Source organism: Arachis ipaensis, chromosome B08 (assembly GCF_000816755.2).
Source record: "Arachis ipaensis cultivar K30076 chromosome B08, Araip1.1, whole genome shotgun sequence".
NCBI lineage: Eukaryota > Viridiplantae > Streptophyta > Magnoliopsida > Fabales > Fabaceae > Arachis > Arachis ipaensis.
The window spans coordinates 59,947,761-59,968,298 of NC_029792.2; the positions used below are offsets into that span (position 1 = coordinate 59,947,761).

General features: G+C 40.0%; 1 protein-coding gene across 1 annotated transcript; it reads right to left on the bottom strand.

Annotated features, from left to right (window-relative positions):
- LOC107611089 lies at positions 2,431-3,925 on the bottom strand. Its single transcript, XM_016313051.1, has 3 exons — positions 3,428-3,925; positions 3,076-3,286; positions 2,431-3,032 (listed from the first exon to the last, which is right to left on the bottom strand). The coding sequence occupies exons 1-3, from the start codon at positions 3,923-3,925 to the stop codon at positions 2,431-2,433; spliced, it is 1,311 nt and encodes a 436-aa protein (XP_016168537.1).

Below are 20,538 nucleotides of genomic sequence, written 5' to 3' on the forward strand. Positions count from 1 at the left end.
AGTAAAAACAAATAAATCATATAACTTGAGAGTATAGTTGAATTTGGCTTTGAAAATGAGAATACGGTTGAAATTTGAAAAAGAGGAGATTATGTGTGTGTTTGGATTTCAGTTTGTAAACGGGAGTTTGCATAAAATTGATTTTGCAAATTTGATTTTGATGAAAATTTAGTTTGTGTTAAAGTGATTTATGTTTGTTAATCTTTATCAAAATGGATTATAGTAAAGTAAATATTGTTTGGATTACACTACTCAAAATTATTTTTAGATAAAAAATTACCAAAATAAACGCAGAAGCTACAATTTATAGCTTCTTATAAACGCACGTTAAGAAGGTAAAATCACGTTGGCGTTTAAAGAAAAAAAAAACATTCAAATAAAAAGAGGAAGCGTTCAATGCACTCAAACGTACTTCTCTTCTTTCTAACGCAAAACCAAACACACCCTATATTGAATAAGAATATAAATGAGTCTTTATATTTGAATATAAATAATAATGAATCTTTATGCCTTGTGCCAATTATTGTTGAATTTACACTTTTAGATATTTGTTTCTTTTATCATCGGTAGAGGGGCTTTGAATAATAAAAAAAAAGAATGAATACCCCATTTGACCCTGACAATTATCTCGAAATGACAACGAGGTTCTCAAGAAAAAAAAAAACACCCAATCTGGCCCTGATCTTTTTTTTGGGACTGATTTGCCCATGTGCTAAAAAAATAGACTTTTTTTTTTGGCACAGGGACTTCGTTGTCCTTTCGAGGTAATTGTCAAGGGCCGAGTTGGGTTTTATTTTTGTCAAGGACCTCGTTGTCTTTTAAGGTAATTGTCAGGAGCTATTTTGGATTTTTCTCAAAGAAAGAAACACAAAAAAATGCACCAGAAAAAAAAAAGTAAAAAATACACTAATAGAAAAATGATCATATTTCCATCAAATTGAAAAATACATTGAATGAGCTTGAAATTAAAAAAAAAAAACCAGCTGAATATAACAAAAAATAGTTGAATATAACAAAAAAAAATTAAACTTAAATTTCACACCATTTAATTTTTAAATTTAATTTACAAAAATAAAATAGTAAAATTTTTTAAGCACAGCAAAATAAAATTTTAAAAAGCTCTTTTATTTTTGAATGAATGAAAAGCTAGTGGAAGAGAATGGAAGAGAATGGAATAAACAATTAGTAGAATTGGCAACGCTGAGTAGAGATTAAAAGAGGAGATGGATGAGGACGAATTAGCAATGCGAGTAGAAATTGAAAGAGGAGATGGATGCACTTGTTTTAGAACTCAAATTTGATACCATATTAAAATCTTTTTTTTGAAAGTAAGAGCTCAACACACAAGTGGAGCAAAGTAATACTAAGACAATAACTATAAATACGTAACAACTCCTATGTCATTTCCGGCATAGCCATCAACAACATGGGTTATTTACAACACCATTCCGTAGCACATGAAAATGATTGCTCCACGCATTTGCCAATTCCTGTTTCCTTGCTTTGAAATATAGCATCATTCCGGCGTAGCCAAATAATCCATATGACTGAGAAGAATCCAAGTATCCAATACTTACGCCTCTCTTTTCTCATCGGCACAGATCTCCAACTTTCATAAAGCTCTTTCAAGTTACCAGGAACAACCGACGTCTCTCCAAACGCTGATATCCAAGCACACCACACCTGCCAAGAGTTCTCACAAGTAATACATAGATGTTGTATATTTTCAGCACGTTTCTTACACAGCATGCACAAAACATCATTCTGTTGTAAGATCCCCAACCTACTTAGCCGGTCCTTTGTATTGACCCGGCCTACCAACACAAACCAGGCGAATAACTCCACTCGAGGCGGAACTAGGCCTTTTCAGATCTCCTTTGTGAACCTGTATCTCAGTAACTCCTCATCCAAAGTCTCTTCTTGCAAAGCCTGCACAAAAGAATTAGTAGAATAAATGCATTCCTTATAAAATTTTCACACGACTCTATCTTGCACATCTGCTATCAGTCTAACAGATTGTAGGACATGAAGCAGTTGGTTCAATGTATCTGTCTCCCACTGTCATAGTTCTCTTCTCCATTGGAAGTGCCAAACCCACTATATCCCATCCCAGAACCCACACTCCCCAATTACTGATTCTTTTTGGTTTGAAATCAAGAAGAGTCTCGGAAAGGAGTCTTTCAGCTTCCCCACTTGTAGCCATGTATCCTCCCAAAATCTGGTGGATCTTCCATCTCCTACTTCCATAGCAAGGCCATCAATCATCTTCTGCCTGACATGTTGCTCTTTTATTTGCACTTGACATATATCTCTCCACGGACCCCCTTTCTTCGGCAATGTCTGAGTTGACAACAAGTGATTTGGGTTCAAGCTACTGTAGGAGCATACAATCTGCTTCCATAGAGGGCAGTCTTCCTTCGAGAACCGCCACTACCATTTAAATAGTAAGGCTGTATTCCAGACCACCGCATTACCCACCCCCAATCCTCCTAACTTCTTTGGTGCCTGGATCAGCTCCCACTTCACAAGGGCCACACCAGGTCGACCATCATCCTTCCCCCAAAAGAACCTCCTCTGTAAGGATATTATTCTTCGTGCTACCGCATTAGGCATCTTGTACAAACTCAGGTAATAAATAGGTAGGCTGTTAATTACCGACTTAATAAATACCAGCTTACCAGCCTTGCTAAGAATCTTTGCTTTCCACAAGCTAAGTTTCTCTTCCACCTTATCTAGAAGTGGCTTCCAAGTTTTTACCAACCGCAGATTTGCTCCTAGACTAATGCCAAGGTATCTCACCGGTAGAGCTGCCTCTTTACAACCTAGTAGCTGGCACATCCGATTCATCCACTCCGAGCTGCAGTTCACTGGTATCAAGTTGGACTTCTCAAAGTTAATGCTCAAGCCAGACATCATTTCAAAGCACCTCAGAAGCCTCTTATAGTTTCTTAGTGTCTCCTCCTCCGGCGGACAAAACAATATAGTGTCATCAGCAAATTGTAAGTGTGATAACTCTATATTGTCCCTACCGACTAAGAGTGGAGATATCCGAAAAAAATGGTGATAAAGAGTCACCTTGACGTAGTCCCCTCTCCATTTTGAATGGTTTCGATGGTGACCCATTAACCATAATAGAGATTGAAGCCGATGTAACACATTCCCTAACCCATGCCCTCCATGTTCTTCCAAATCCCATCTTCTCCAGCACAGTATCAACAAAGCACCATTTGACTCTGTCATATGCTTTTTGGAAGTCGAGTTTAATAATCGCTGATGCCTTCTTCTTCTGTTTCAACCATTGCACTATTTCATATGCAATTAACGCTCCATCATGTATCTTTCTCCCCTTCACAAAGGCACTCTGTGACTCTCCAACTAAGCCTGGCATAACACTCCGCATCCTTCATGTCAACAATTTAGAGATTACCTTATAGACACACCCAACCATACTGATAGGTCTAAGATCTTTTATCTCCTTAGCCTCAACGAATTTCGGGGCCAGCGCTACCCATGTGACATTAGCGTCTGCTGGTAATCTTGCAGTCTCAAAGAAATTCATCACAGCTGCAGTATATTTCGTTCCAATCTCATTCGAGCACTTCTTTATAAAATACATGTTGTATCCATCACTCCCTGGAGCCTTAGAAGATTCATAATCCCAAACTGCCTCCTTCACTTCCTCTACTGATGGTAGCGTCTCTAGAGTTTCCGCTTCCTCCCTCTCTAAGCGATTAACTAATCCATCCTTAAAGGTCACCCTTGGGGACGCTTCCTGGTGGTACAGGATTTTGTAGAAGTCCCGAACTGCAATCTTGATTCTTGCTTGATTCCTTACTATCCTCCCATTAAGGACCAACGACTCAATCTGGTTATTCCTCTTTCTCGCCGAAGCTATATTATGGAAGTACCTTCTGTTCCGATCCATCTTATTGGCGTGTCGAGATCTTGACATTTGCTTCCAATGCATCTCCTATCTTAGATACCACTTTTCGCAGCACCTCACTAATGCCCTTCTCCTAGCCTCTGTTGTACCATCATATTGTCCACTACTAACTATATCATCCACCTTCCTAATTTCTTCCTCAAGCTTCTTTATCTGCTCAGCCATATCCCCAAAATGCTGCTTATGCCATCTACATAGTGGTTCTGACAGTGCTTTCATCTTCTGCAAGAATTGCACATCACCTAGTTCCCTCCATTCTTTCTTCACCATTCTCAAGAATCCTTCATGCGTGAACCACGAGTTCAAGCTATGGAATGGTTGTGGCCCCTCAATCCTTCTGCTGTCTTCCATAATCAAAGGGCAGTGATCCGATAAACCTCTCGGGCCACTCCTTAGGCACAGCTCCGGGTATACATCAAGCCACCCTACGGAGACTACGCTCCTATCGATATGACTGCATGAATGTCCTCTAAACCATGTATACCTTCTGTCATTCAGTGCCAAATCAATCAACTCCATATCATTTATCCATGTCTTAACCTCTGCCACAGACGCTGATAATGTAGTCGCTCATTTTCTTTCCTCCAAGTGCACAATTTCATTAAAATCCCCAAGAAACAGCACGGCACCTGACACAATCCTGCAATATAACTCAATTCTTCCAACATGGATATCTTCTCAGCTCTCTCATGTAGACCATACACTAAACAAATAGCACAATGAAAATTATCTTTTACCACAACTTCTATACACATCCATCTATCCCCTTTATAGCAGTTATACAGTTTAAAAGCCGCTTCATCCCACATTAGCAATAACTCTCCAGAAGTCCCAATAGAATTTACAGACTCCCAACATGTTCTGTCACTCATCAAATTTAGTTATTAATTCCTTTTTTATTTCTATTAGGCCCAACATATCCAACCTAAATTTATTTTTGAAAGTCTTTAGCATACTAACTTTTGCAGCACCTCCCAACCACCGTATATTCCAGGAACTAAAGATCATTTAATCAAACTATTACACACCTGTTTATGATTTTTTGGCTGGCTTCTTCGGACTTTTTCTTTTTGCTTAGTGTTCATACCCTGGGTCGAGTGATGAGCGGATAATTTATACCCTTTTTGGCATTATTTTTACATAGTTTTTAGTATGTTTTAGTTACTTTTTATTATATTTTTATTAGTTTTTATTCAAAAATCACATTTCTGGACTTTACTATGAGTTTGATATTTTTTTGTGATTTCAGATATTTTCTGGCTAAAATTGAGGGGCCTGAGCAAAAATCTGATTCAGAGGCTGAAAAAGGACTGTAGATGCTGTTGGATTCTGACCTCCCTGCACTCGAAGTGGATTTTCTGGAGCTACAGAAGCCCAATTGGCATGCTCTCAATTGCGATGGAAATTAGACATCCTGAGCTTTCCAGAAATATATAATAGTCCATACTTTTCACGAGATTTGATGGCCCAAAATGGCGTTCAAAGTCAGCCTAAAACATTCTAGCGTAAAACGCCCAAACTGGCACCAGAATTGGAGTTAAACGCCTAAACTGGCACTAAAGCTGACGTTTAACTCCAGGAACAGCCTAAGCATGAAAAATCTTCAATGCTCAGCCCAAGCACACACCAAGTGGGCCTTGGAAGTGAATTTCTGCACTATCTGCACTTAGTTACTCATTTTCTGTAACCCTAGGTTACTAGTTTAGTATAAAAACTACTTTTAGAGATTTATTTTACGTCTTCTTTTTTATCTTCCTTTCAGTTTTGATCATTGTACACATTTGGAGGCTGGCCTCACGACCATGCCTAGACCTCTTTCACTTATGTATTTTCTACGGTGGAGTTTCTACACCCCATAGATTAAGGTGTGGAGCTCTGCTGTTCTTCATGAATTAATGCAAGTACTATAGTTTTTCTTTCAATTCACGCTTACTTCTTCTCCAAGATATACTCTTGTTCTTAATTTAGTTAAGTCAGAATGAAGGGGTGACCCTTGACAATCACCCAATCTTCATTACTCGCTTTGCCAAGATCCGTGTGCCTGACAACCACAAAGCGGTCTACATGATGTTCAACGTAGTCATTGGACGATAGCTGGAGTATATTCTCTTGGATATCTAATACACGGACCGAGTCCGTGCGATTAGTATCTTCGTGGTATAGGCTAGAACCATTGGCAGCATTCCTGAGATCCGGAAAGTCTAAACCTTGTCTGTGGTATTCCGAGTAGGATCTGGGAAGGGATGACTGTGACAAGCTTCAAACTTGCGAATGTTGGGCGCAGTGACAGTGTGCAAAAGGACAATGGTCCTATTCTGATGCTAGTGAAAACTGACAGATGATTAGCCGTGCAGTGACAGCGCATATGGATTTGTTTTCATCCGAGAGGATCATACATCTTGCCATGGAAGGAGGTAATGCATGGTTGGAAGAAGGTAATAGGAAAGCAGAAGTTCAGAAGCAATAAAGCATCTCCAGATGCTTATCTAAAATTCCCACTAATGAATTACATAAGTATTTCTATCTTATTTTATGTTTTATTTATATTTTAATTATCAAAACCTCATAATCAATTTAATCTGCCTGACTGAGATTTACAAGGATGACCATAGCTTGCTTCAAGCCAACAATCTCCGTGGGATCGACCCTTACTCACGTAAGGTATTACTTGGACGACCCAGTGCACTTGCTGGTTAGTTGCATCGGAGTTGTGAATAAAAGTGTGAATCACGATTCCGTGCACCAAGTTTTTGGCACCGTTGTCGGGGATTGTTCGAGTTTGGACAACTGACGGTTCATCTTGTTGCTCAGATTGGGTAATTTTATTTTATTTTTAAGCTTTTTATTTTTATTTTCCAAAAAATAAAAAAAATTTTAAATATATATTTTATTTTGTTCTTCAGAATTTTTAAGAACGAATTCTAGAGTTTCATCATGATCTGTTGAAGCCTGGCTGGCTGTCAAGCCATGTCTAAATTTTTTGGACCGAGGCTTTCACTTATCATTGCAGGAGCCTTTTGATTCCCATCAATTTGGCTATTGTATGTAATGCTCTGCTGAAGCTTGGCTGGCCATTGGCCATGTCTAATCTTTTGGACCGAAGCTTTAGAATAACATTGCATGATTCCTGTAATTCTTATTAAAAATTTTGGATTTCTTTTATTTTCCTTTCCTAATTAATTTTTGAAAAAAAAAATTATAAAATCATAAAAACCAAAAATATTTTGTGTTTCTTGTTTGAGTCTAGTGTCAAATTTTAAGTTTGGTGTCAATTGCATTTTTTTAATTTTTCTTTAAAATTTTCGAAAACTCATGCATGGTGTTCTTCATGATCTTCAAGTTGTTCTTGATGACTGCCTTTGTTTAATCTGGTGATTTTCTTGTTTTGTGTTTGTTGTTTGTTTTCATATGCATTTTCAATTTGTTAGTGTCTCAACATTAAAAATTTCTAAGTTTGGTGTCTTGCATGTCTTTCTTTTCTTAAAGCTTTTCAAAAATAATTTCTTGGTGTTCATCTTGACATTCAAGGTGTTCTTGTATTTTTTTCTTGTTTTGATTCATAATTTTCATGTCTTGTGTCTTTTTTGTGTTTTTCTCTCCCCTCATTTAAAATTCAAAAATCAAAAAAATATCTTTCCCTTTTTTCACTCATAAATTTCGAAATTTTGGATTGACTTAGTCAAAAATTTTTAAAATTTAGTTGTTTCTTATTAGTCAAGCCAAAATTTCAATTTAAAAATTTTATCTTTTCAAATATTTTTCAAAAAAATCAAATCTTTTTCATTTTTTTTATTTTTGAAAGTTTTAAAAATTGATTTTCAAAATCTTTTTTTCTTACTTTTATTTCATGATTTTCAAAATTAATGTTAACATTTAATGTTTTGATTCAAATTTTTTTAAACTGTTACTTGCCTATTAAGAAAAGTTCAATCTTTAAATTCTAAAATCATATTTTTTAGTTTCTTGTTAGTCAAGTAATCAACTTTAATTTAAAAAATCAAATCTTTTTAAATTTATTTTTCAAATCTTTTTTAAAATAAATTTCAATCATATCTTTTCAAAATTTGATTTCAAAATCTTTTCTAACTTCTTATCTTTTCAAAATTGATTTTCAAATCTTTCTGAATTAACTACTTAACTTTTTGTTTGATTTTTTAAAATTCTTATCTTTTTCAAAACTACCTAACTACTTTTCTCTCTCTAATTTTCGAAAACTCCTCACCACTTTTTCAAAATTCCTTTTTAATTAACTAATTGTTTTAAACTTTAATTTTATTATATTCCTTCTAATAATTTCGAATTCTAACTAATAATTAAAATAAAAACAAAAATATTTTTCCTTTATTTTTAATTATTTTCGAAAACTCTCTCTCATCTCTTTCTATTTATTTTATTTATTTACTAACACTTCTCTTCTTATAATTCGAACCCTCTCTCCCTCTCTGTGTTCGAATTCTTCATCTCTTCTCTCTACATCATTCTTCTTTTGTTCTTTTCTTTTACTCACATAAATGAATCTCTATACTGTGACATAGAGGATTCCTCTTCTTCTCTATTCTCTTCTTTTTCTTATGAGCAGGAACAAGGATAAGAACATTCTTGTTGAAGCTGATTCTGAACCTGAAAGGACTCTAAAGAGGAAGCTAAGAGAAGCTAAAGCACAACTCTCTGGAGAGGACCTGACAGAAATTTTTGAAAAAGAAGAAGTGTGGCAGCTGAAAATAACAACAATAGTGGAGAAGCAAGGAAGATGCTTGGTGACTTTATTGCACCCTCTTCTGACTTCTGTGGAAGGAGCATCTCAATTCCTACAATTGGAGCAAACAACTTTGAGCTTAAGCCTCAATTAGTTTCTCTAATGCAGCAGAATTGCAAGTTTCATGGACTTCCATTGGAAGATCTTCATTAGTTTTTAGCTGAATTCTTGCAAATCTGTGACACTGTTAAGATCCATGGGGTTAATCCTGAGGTCTACAGACTTATGCTTTTCCCTTTTGCTGTAAGAGACAGAGCTAGGACATGGTTGGACTCACAACCAAAAGAAAGTCCAAACTCTTGGAAAAAGTTGGTCAATGCTTTCTTGGCCAAATTCTTTCCACCTCAAAAGTTGAGTAAGCTTAGAGTGGAAGTCCAAACCTTCAGACAGAAGGAAGGCGAATCCCTCTATGAAGCTTGGAAAAGATACAAGCAATTGATCAGAAGGTGTCCTTCTGGCATGCTTTCAGAATGGAGCATCATATGCATATTCTATGATGGTCTGTTTGAACTGTCCAGGATGTCATTGGACAACTCTGCTGGTAAATCTCTTCATTTGAAGAAGACGCCTGAAGAAGCCGAGGAACTCATTGAAATGGTTGCAAATAACCAGTTCATGTACACTTCTGAAAGAAATCCTGTGAATAATGGGACAACTCAGAAGAAAGGAGTTCTTGAGATTGATACTCTGAATGCCATATTGGCTCAGAATAAAATATTGACTCAGCAAGTCAATATGATTTCTCAGAGTCTGACTGGAATGCAAGCTGCATCTGGCAGTACTAAGGAAGCCTCCTGTTCACACCCTGGGTCGAGCTATCCGACCTGGGATGATCAGTAACAAAGCGACCGACCTCTTCAGGTCAGGCTATCCGACCTCTTCTCAAAGAGCTCGGCCAAATCGACAGGAAAGCCCAGTAAAGGGCCCAAATAGAGGAACACGATCCAAATCCAAAGGCAGTCCAAGCCTATAGAGATAAAGGCGGTTCCCTTAAAGATAAGCTGACCTCACCCAAAGATAAGATAAGATAAAATAAGATAACTAACTTATCTTATCTAAAAAGGTCACTCCACACCATTATAAATACACTGGAGCACCCAAGTATAACTCATACTCTGATTCTACATAAAAACCTGCTAATACCCTCGCTAACTTAAGCATCGGAGTCCCTTGCAGGTACCCCCATCCTCCGGTGATAAAGGATCAGTAGTGCAGCTAGATCAACACGTCAGATACAATAGCTCTGGCCGTCACTCACCAGCCGGACACATCATCTCCGACCAGCACAGAAGATCTCGTCCGAGATCGACCTACAGTTTCAAGTAACCCTTGGAACATTGGCGCCGTTGCCGGGAACCTTGGAAGTCATCCCATCACCATGGCGGATGACCATGATAACGACCACGATTCAGATCTAGAGGATAGAACACGGCACAAAAACGCGGGCAATACGCTGAAAGATACCCCGGAATCTAACGGGGACAAAAACTCATCAAATCCAGGAGTGATAGAAGCGCTTCAAGATCGTTTAAAGCAACTTGAAAAAGAAACCCAGCACCAACGAGAAGTTGGGAAGGATCTACAAAGAGAGGTAAGGCGACGCCGAGAATTAGAAGATAAACTTCTAAAACTCGAAGCCGATCTCAAAGACAAAACTACTCGGTCCACCCCTGAGGATAACTCTTGCAAAGAGCAAGTTCCATTCACTAGGGAAATCATGAAGACCAAAATCCCCAAGGACTTCAAACTTCCGAATATGATTTTATACGATGGCACTACAGATCCCAACCATCACCTCATCAATTTCAGAAGTAGAATGTACCTCACCGACGCCTCAGATGCAGTTCGCTGCAAAGCTTTTCCAACGACTCTCACAAAGATAGCAATTAGATGGTTCGACAACCTACCTCCGAAGTCCATCTCAAGCTTTGATAACTTAGCCAAAAATTTCCTGGCCAGATTCTCCATCCAAAAGGATAAGGCTAAGTACGCCCCCAGCCTATTAGGAATCAAGCAAGGAGATCGGGAAAGCCTTCGCAACTACATGGAAAGATTCAACAAAACATGCCTAGACATATAAAGCCTACCAACAGAGGCCGCCATCATGGGCCTCATAAATGGCCTAAGAGAGGGACCTTTTAGCCAATCTATATCAAAAAAGTACCCCACATCTCTGAATGAAGTGCAGGAACGAGCGGAAACATACATCAACATGGAAGAAAATTCTCGACTAGGAGAAACCTCAAAATCTGGATTCGCCTACCGAGACAAAGATAAAGAGTCCAAAAAAGAGGGAAGATCGACAAGGGGAAAAATTAAAAAATATCATAATTACACCCCTCTTAGGGTGTCCCTGGTGGATGTTTACAAAGAAGTCTGCCACACAAAAAAATACCCCCAGCTCGACCACTCAAAGGCAAAAGAGGAGGAGAAAACCGGAATGAATATTGTGAATACCATCGAGTATGTGGACACTCCACCAACGAATGCTTTGACTTAAAAATGTCATAGAAAAATTAGTAAGAGAAGTAAAACTAGATCGGTATCTGGCCACCCGGGACGATAAGCAAAGAAAAAGGAGAAGAGACGAGGAGGTTGGACGAACCGAGCGATCACCTCGAATGCCAGAAAGACATGTCCATATGATACACGGAGGGTTCGCAGGAGAAGGAATCTCCCAATCATCTCGCAAAAGATATCTCAAAGAAGTATATCATGTCGGAGGAAAGGAGGAAGCACCTGACATCCCCACAATTACGTTTACCAAGGAGGATGCACCCGACATCATCTCAGGACACGACGATCCCATGGTCATCACCATTATACTGGCAAATGCAAATCTCCACCACACACTGATAGACCAAGGGAGCTCCGCCGACATCTTATTGAAAACTTCCTTCGACAAGCTCGGCCTGGAAGATAAAGAACTCAAAGCATATCCAAACAGCCTGTTTGGACTGGGAGACACTCCAGTGCAACCACTAGGATACGTCCCGCTACACACAACCTTTGGAAAAGGAAACCAATCTAGAACACTCAAAATAGACTACATCATGGTCGACGTGAGTTCAGCCTACAACGCCCTAATAGTTCGGACAACATTAAATCAACTCGGTGCAGTAGTTTCAACTCCACATCTATGCATAAAATTCCTAACTGCAGAAGGGATAGCTACAATAAAAGTAGATCAGAAGATGGCGCGCCGCTGTTATAACGAAAGTCTAAACCTCAGAGGCAGAGGAGAAGAATTCCACACAATCGAACTTTGTGGAATTCAGAGGCGAGAAGAACTCCATCCACAACCTGAAGGTGAAGTAGAGAAAGTCCAGATCGGAGACATCCTAGACAAAACAACCAATATTGGCACGATTCTAAAAGGAGACATAAAAGAATCACTCGTACAGTTCTTACGAGAAAACGCCGATCTCTTTGCGTGGAAGGCTGCAGACATGCCAGGCATAGACCCCGAGTTAATGTGTCATAAGCTAGCAGTCTACTCCGGATCTCGGCCAGTACAATAGAGGCATAGAAAGCTCAGACCCGAACAATCCCAAGCTGTGGAAGAACAGGTACAAGCTCTACTGGAGGCAGGATTCATAAGAGAAGTCAAGTACCCACTATGGTTAGCTAACGTCGTCTTGGTGAAAAAATCAAATGGGAAGTGGCGAAGGTACACTGACTACACTGATCTCAACAAAGCCTGCCCAAAAGACCCTTATCCACTCCCAAGTATCAACGCCCTGGTAGATGCCTCCTCCGGATATAAATACCTCTCGTTTATGGATGTATATTCCGGATACAATCAAATCCCAATGTATCCACCTGATCAAGAAAAACCTCATTCTTAACACCAAAAGCAAACTACTGCTACATTGTGATGCCCTTTGGTCTCAAAAATACGGGAGCTACTTATCAAAGGCTAATGAATAAGGTCTTTTCGGATCATATCGGAAAAGTCATGGAAGTCTATGTGGACGACATGTTGATAAAAACACAAAGTGAAGAGACATTATTGTCCGACCTGGTCCAAGTGTTCGACACTATAAGGAAGCATGGCATGCGACTCAATCCTGCAAAATGCACCTTTGCAGTAGAAGCTGGCAAGTTCTTAGGTTTTATGCTCACACAAAGAGGAATTGAGGCAAATCCGGATAAATGTCAGGCCATACTTAACATGAAGAGCCCAACTTGTGTCAAAGAGGTACAACAACTCAACGGGAGATTGGCAGCCTTGTCCAGATTCCTAGCGGGATCAGCGATAAGATCTCTTCCCTTCTATGCTACTCTAAGGAAAGGAAAGAGGTTTGAATGGACAACGGAGTGCGAACAAGCCTTCCAAGAATTCAAAAAATTTCTAGGACAGCCACCTATCCTATCTCGGCCATGAGAAGGAGAACCACTCATATTATACCTCGCGGTAGGAAGTCGGGAAGTAGCCTCAGCACTAGTTCGAGAAGACGACAGAGGGCAACAACCCGTATACTTCATCAGTAAAGCATTACAAGGATCCGAGCTGAACTACCAAAAAATAGAAAAGTTTGCCTATGCTCTCATACTGACATCTCGACGACTTCGCCCGTACTTCCAAGTTCACAGCATTAAGGTTCGGACCAACCAGCCCATAAAAGGGATATTGCAGAAAACAGATCTAGCAGGCAGAATTTTACAATGGGCAGTCGAGTTATCCGAGTTTGACCTCCAATATGAAGCTCGGACAGCCATCAAATCACAGTACATAGCCGACTTCATTGCAGAATTTACAGACACCCCGGAAACCCCCACAGAATAGAATCTCTACGTGGACGATTCCTCGAATAAGACAGGAAGCGGCGCAGGAGTGATAATTGAAAGTAATCAAGGAACCCAAATCGAACTCTCTCTCAAATTCGGGTTCCCTGTCTCAAACAACCAGGCGGAATATGAGGCACTACTAGCTGGTTTAAAGCTGGCTAAAGAGGTTAGAGCTCAAAGACTCATTATCTTCAGCGACTCACAAGTGATCACTTCACAAATAACGGGGAGCTACCAAGCCAAGGACCCCAATATGAAAAAGTGATGCCAGGGCATTTTGGCCAGTTTCACTGACCTTTTCTTTACTGTTTTTAGGGTAGTTTCATGCATTTCCTTAGAAAATAAGCTAGTTTTGGATAGATATTCACTTACATCTTGATTCAAGCATACATTGTGCACTTTACATGATTTCAAACGTTAGTGAAAAAGGTGTTTGTCACTAACGTTCTCGAACCCACATTTCCACTTAAACGTTAACACCACTAACGTCCTGAGCTAAAGTCTCTGCCCACTTCACACTTTCTCTCTGCAAGTAAAACTAAGCCCAATAAAGAAGATAACTGCTTCATCCAAAGGCCCAAACCCAAGACTTGAAGAGCCAACTAGAAGATCAGAAGAGTAGTATATATAGGAGTAGCTTTGAATTAGAAAAGGAGAGTTGGAAATTATAGGGAGCCTCTTGGCATAGAACTACTCTCTGTATTTTACTTTCTCTGCACTTCTAGTTTCATCATGTATTCTCCATCTTTGTTTTCATTATCCAGAGCTATGAACAACTAAACCCCTTTCATTGGGTTAGGGAGCTCTGTTGTAATTTGATGGATCAATACTAGTTTTCATTATTCTTCTTCTATCTTTTCTCTTGATTTTACTTGAAAGCTTTCGATCTTCATCCAATTGGGTAGTTATCTTGGAAAAGAAGCTATTCAAACTTGGATATCTTCTGAACCTTGAAAGAGGAATGAAGAGATCATGCTAGAAATGCTTTCTCATGCTGGACCAAATTGGGTTTGGATGGATATGTGACTATAATCCTCTCAACACTTTATTTGGGAAATGCATGTGGTATAATCAATGACCATACTTCATCTTTTCTCATGAGCAATTGACCAAGGAATTGGCTATTGATCAAGATTTGAGAGATTGAATTACAAGAAATTGTAATTCGATCACTTAAGATTGCCAAGGAGATCAATGAGTGCATTGATTGAGGAAGAGATGAAAATGAAATTGATCCGGATAATGCAACATCTCCTGAGCCCAATGAACTCCCCATTTCTGATCTTACCCATTCTCTTTAATTTCTGTCATTTACTTTTATGAGCAATTACCCCATTCCCATTTAAGATTCTGCAATTTACTTTCCGTCATCTACATTCAACTCTTTATTTCTAGCATTTACTTTTCTGTTATTTACTTTCCCGCCATTTAATTTTCTGCAATTCTCAACTCAAATTCTGATTCGCTCAACTAGAATATTCCTCTAATTAAAGTTGCTTGATCAATCAATCCCTGTGGGATTCGACCTCACTCTATTGTGAGTTTTTACTTGACGACAAATTCGGTACACTTGCCGAAGGAAATTTGTTATGAGACAAGTTTTCCGTGCATCAAAAAGTACCTGGGTAAAACCAAGGAACAGCTCGGACAATTCCGGGAATATGAGATCTGCCACATATCCCGCGAACAGAATGCCCGAGCTGACGCACTCTCAAAACTAGCCAGTACCAAACCAGGAGGCAACAATAGAAGCCTCATCCAGGAAATACTACAGGACCCGTTAATCTCGAAAGAGGAAAAAGTCCTAGCCATAACAGGTCTAGATCAAGGATGGATGACTCCTATAATTAACTACCTCAAAACAGAAACGCTTCCTACAGATGAGAGGGAGGCAAAAAGGTTAAAATGGGAGGCACAATACTACACTATTATAAACAATACTCTATACAAAAGAGGAATTTCAATACCATTGTTAAAATGTGTACCGACTTCCAACACGAAGGAAGTTTTAGAAGAAATACACAGTGGCATATGTGGCAATCATCTCGGAGCACAAGCGCTCACCAAAAAAGTACTCCGGGCAGAATTTTATTGGCCAACTCTACAAAAGGAGGCCACAGAGTTCGTAAAGACATGTCCACCATGTCAAAAACACGCCAACTTTCACATCGCCCGCCAGATGAGCTCATCAGCGTAACCTCACCTTGGCCATTTGCAAAATGGGGACTCGACCTTCTCGGACCCTTTCCTCAGGGATCGGGACAAGTTAAATTCCTCATAGTAGGGGTAGACTATCTCACAAAGTGGATCGAGGCAGAACTCCTAGCTAACGCTACTGCTCAAAGAAGTCGAAAATTCCTATATAGGAACATCGTCACAAGGTTCGGGGTCCCATACTCCATCACCACGGACAATGGCACCCAATTCACAGATGCAGACTTCAGAAAATTAGTAGCCGACTTAAACATAAAGCACCAGTTCACTTCCGTCGAACATCCCCAAGCCAATGGACAAGCCGAAGCTGCCAACAAAGTCATATTGGCTGGGCTAAAACAGAGATTACAAGACGCAAAGGGAGCTTGGGCCGAAGAACTCCCACAAGTCCTATGGGCATATCGAACAACGCCACATTCCACCACAAAGGAATCACCCTTCCGATTAGCATACGGAACAGAGGCAATGATCCCAGTAGAGATCGAGGAAGGGTCGCCTAGAGTGGTTCATTACAATGAAGAAGCCAACTCCCAACTTCAAAGGGAAGAGCTCGACCTACTTCCTGAAATCCAAGAAAGAGCTCGGATCAGGGAAGAAGCACTAAAACGTTGAATGGCTTCCAGGTATAATCAAAAGGTAGTGCCAAGAGGATTCGCTGAGAATGATTTCATCCTAAACCGAAATGATATTGGAACAACTCGACCCGGAGAAGGAAAGCTGGCAGCAAACTGGAAAGGACCCTACCGAGTCATAGAAGTACTTGAGAAGGGCTACTACAGACTATCCAAACTCGAGGGGCGAGAGCTTCCCAGGTCATGGCACGCCTGCAACCTAAGAAGGTACTATAGCTAGGAATGGTAAGGGATTGATAAACCCATATTTTATGATATATTTTGTACCTGATTTAAGTGATTTATTCAAATCCTTCACTCACTTATTCATGTTAATTGCATGGTTTTACTTTCCCTTCCTTATTATGTGATATTTGTGAAATACATGTTTCCTATGCTTTAAGAATAATTATTTTAATTACCCTTTATTACCATTCGATGCCGTGATTTGTGTGTTGAGTAGTTTCAGATCTTCTAAGGTAGGAATGACTTAAAGGATGGAAAGAAAACATACAAAAATGGAAGGAAAGCACAAAATGGAGTTTTTGAAGAAACTGGCAACGACGCGAACGTGTGGGCGACGCGGCCGTATGCCTGGCGCGAAAAGACAGCGACACGAACGCGTGACTGACGCGATCGCGCGCCACGAGCAAAACACAGATGACGCGGACGCATGACCGAAGCGAATGCATGATAAGGAAAACTCCAGATGACGCGACCACGTGACCCACGCGGACGCGTGACAGAGGCCACGTACCAGAAATTACAGAAAACGCTCCCAGCAATTTCTGAAGCCCTTTTTGGCCCAAATCCAAGTCCAGAAGGCACAGATCAGAGGTTATGAAGTGGGAGAATGCATCCATTCAAAAAGGAGTCTCCAATTATTTACTTTTGATGATTTAGATGTAGTTTTTAGAGAGAGGTTCTCTCCTCTCTCTCTTAGGATTAGAATTTAGGATTTTCCTTGCTTTCATGATTGTCCCTTTTTATCAGGTTCAACTTTCCTTTTTATTATCTTCTCAATTTGATTTATTCTATGTTACATGTTACAGATAATTCTCTTAATTAATGTTATTTGAGGTATTTCAGTTTATGATTGCTCTCTTTTGTTTATGTTACTGTTACTTCCAACCTGAAGATATTTTTATTCGAGTAGATTTACTTTTCCCCTTTTGGTCTTGGTTAAGAAATCAGTAACTCAGGAGTTATCAAACTCAACGTGATCGATAATTGTTATCTTTGCTAATTGAATTGAACTTCAATAATTCCAGTCCTTTCTTAGGAATTGACTAGAACCTGAAGATCAGACTAATTAATCCACTTGGTCTTCCCTTGCTTTAGTAAAGGCTAACTAAGTGGGATTAAGATTCAATTCTCGTCTCCATTGATAAGGATAACTAGGATAAGACTTCCAATTTCTTATACCTTGCCAAAAGTGTGTTTTACAATTATTTATTTATTTTACTTGTCATTCAAATTACTTGTTCCTTACTTTTAAAACCCCAAATTTACAATCTTCATAACCAATAGTAAGAACATACCTCCCTGCAATTCCTTGAAAAGACGACCCGAAGTTTAAATACTTCGGTTATTAATTTTAAAGGGGTTTGTTACTTGTGACAACCAAAACTTTTGTAAGAATGGTTGGTTGCTTGGTTTAGTAACTATACTTGCAACGAGAGTTTACTATAACTTCTAAACCATCAATCTTCAGTTCTTCAAAATGGCACCGTTGCCGGGGAACTGCAAACGTGTGCCTTATTTTTGGTTATTGTAAATATTTTATTTTGGCTGTTTATTTATTTTATTTTTGCTTTTTAATTTTTATTAGCTACTATGAATTCTCACCCCTCTCGCTTTGAGTTTGGTTCTAATATTGTTTAAAGGAGTGAAAGCTATAACTGGAATATGCATCAAGGTCAGAGAAATCAAAGATGGATGGAGCCAAGAAGATTTGATCAACCCTTTAGGCAACAACACCCTCCAAGATATCATGGACAAAGACCATTCTACAATGCATACCAAGCTGATAGATATGGTGGACAACCTTGTAACTACCAAAAAGTCCCACCCTATGCCTATAGACCACCCTCTCAATGTAGCTTTGAACCACCACACTCACAAGTTCCTTTTCACCATTAATCACTATATGATCCTTATCCACCACAATCCCAATCCAATTACTCTCGAGAACCACCACATTCTTGTTTTGAACCCCCTTCCCAACCAATGAACCCTCACACCCACCCCAACCTCCTATGGACAACAGACTGCGTGTTCTTCTTCAGGGGCAAGCAAAGATGGAAAAGAGCATACTGGAACTCATTACTGCCATAACTGAGATAGTAAATTTAATAGCTTCCCGACATCTGAGGACTCAAAGTACTCCCACAGCTGCATGTGGGAAATGAAAAGAAGAGCCTGGCATGAAGGAGACACTAGAGACCCCGGTGGACAATGAGGAGCATGGCTTTGTACTGGAACAAGTAGAGGAAGCCAAGATAGTTGTAGAGAAAGAAGTGGTTGCAGATTTAAGAGATGCTGAACCTCCGTGGGAATCAAGAGCCATAAAGGATTCCGCTGAGAAATCCAAAATTGATGTCAAGGAGGACAGTGCACAACCTCCACAGCATATACTTTGTGAAAAATTGGACGGAACAGACCAAGAAGTTGATTCCATGGGCAGTGACGATCTTGTCTCAAGCTCTCCTAGTCACGAACTCACATTCGCAACTGAATTCCTTGAGCCTGAAGAACCTTATCCAAGTGAATACGAAGATGACGTCGAGGTAGATTTCTCTCAACCTACAGCTTATGACTTAAGTGATGAGGAAGACATTGAAGACTTTGATCAGGACACAGATACATGCGAAGAAATTTGCAAAGAAGTGGAGGAATTCACAGAAGATCACAAGGGAGTAGAGCTTACAGAACCACTGGAAACACCTATCCCAAGGCCATTACCACCTAATACAAGCTTCAAGTGGGTACAATCCTTAACCTTTATCTTTATTTTTCCACTTGAATATGGTTTGCTTGAAATAGATGGCCAGCTTAGAGCTCTCTGCAGCTTTAAGGGTAAGAGGGTGGCTCGCACTCAGAGCTGGTGCACAAGGTTCAATAAGGTTCCACGCTTCAACTCGAAGTGCACGGATTGGCATCTTGTTCAATCGAATGGATCTCGGAAAACGTTTGGTTATCTTGGTGAGAATCTAATTTCTAAACTGTCCGGATGAAAAAATATAGATCAAGACGAAGGCGGATTTAAAAGCAAAGTTTGGGATCCTGGAATCCATTATGACATTCGTTACCCCGGGAGCCTGAGAATCTGTTTGAAGCTGCTCAGAAGCTTTACATGCCTAGTTTGGGACCCCGGAGGCTGTTGGCATTCTAAGCATTGGTGGAGATTTCTGGATGAATTTAAGCATAAGCCACCATAACAGGAAGCTCATCCAATGTCCAACTTAAGGACTTTAAATAAAAGTGCTAGGTGGGAGACAACCCACCATGGTTTGGTCGTTTCTTTTTCAATTTTATTTCATGTTATTTATTTTTATTCTTTTTCAATTGAACCTGAATATTGTTCATTAGCATTGCATACTGCATAATTGCATAATTGCATATAGAAAAAAAAGGCGCGTGACGCGACCGAATTGCTCATGCGATCGCGTCAGTTACGAAAAACCACCTCCCACGCGTCCGCGTCATTCACGCGGCCGTGTGATCTGGAGATCGGCGTAAAGATCCAACGCCCAGAAAGTTGGGCAGGAATTGTGCGGCTGTTGTACGTTTCGCACAAAACAACCCACGCGGTCGCGTCCCTGACGCGATCGCGTCACTTGCACAACACCCATGCCACGCGATAGCGTGAGCGACGCGTTCGGGTCACGCGGATATCATGACACCCCAGTGGAGACAGAGAGTTGCGCTGAAATAACGTTGGAATTGTGCGTTTAGCACAATTTCCAGTGACGCGATCGCATGCCTCACGCGATCGCGTCATTCATCCTTTTACCCATTCCATGCAATCGCGCCACCCACGCGATCGCATCAACCCCTATTCCACCACAGCCACGCGACCACGTGCCCTACGCGATCGCGTGGATTCAAATTCATTAACCCCCCAGTGACGCGAAACCCTACCCTGTCGCGCCCCCCAACCCCTTCTTCTCCCTCTCTTCTCTGCAACCCACCCCTAACCACCATCCTCGACCCCAGCCGCG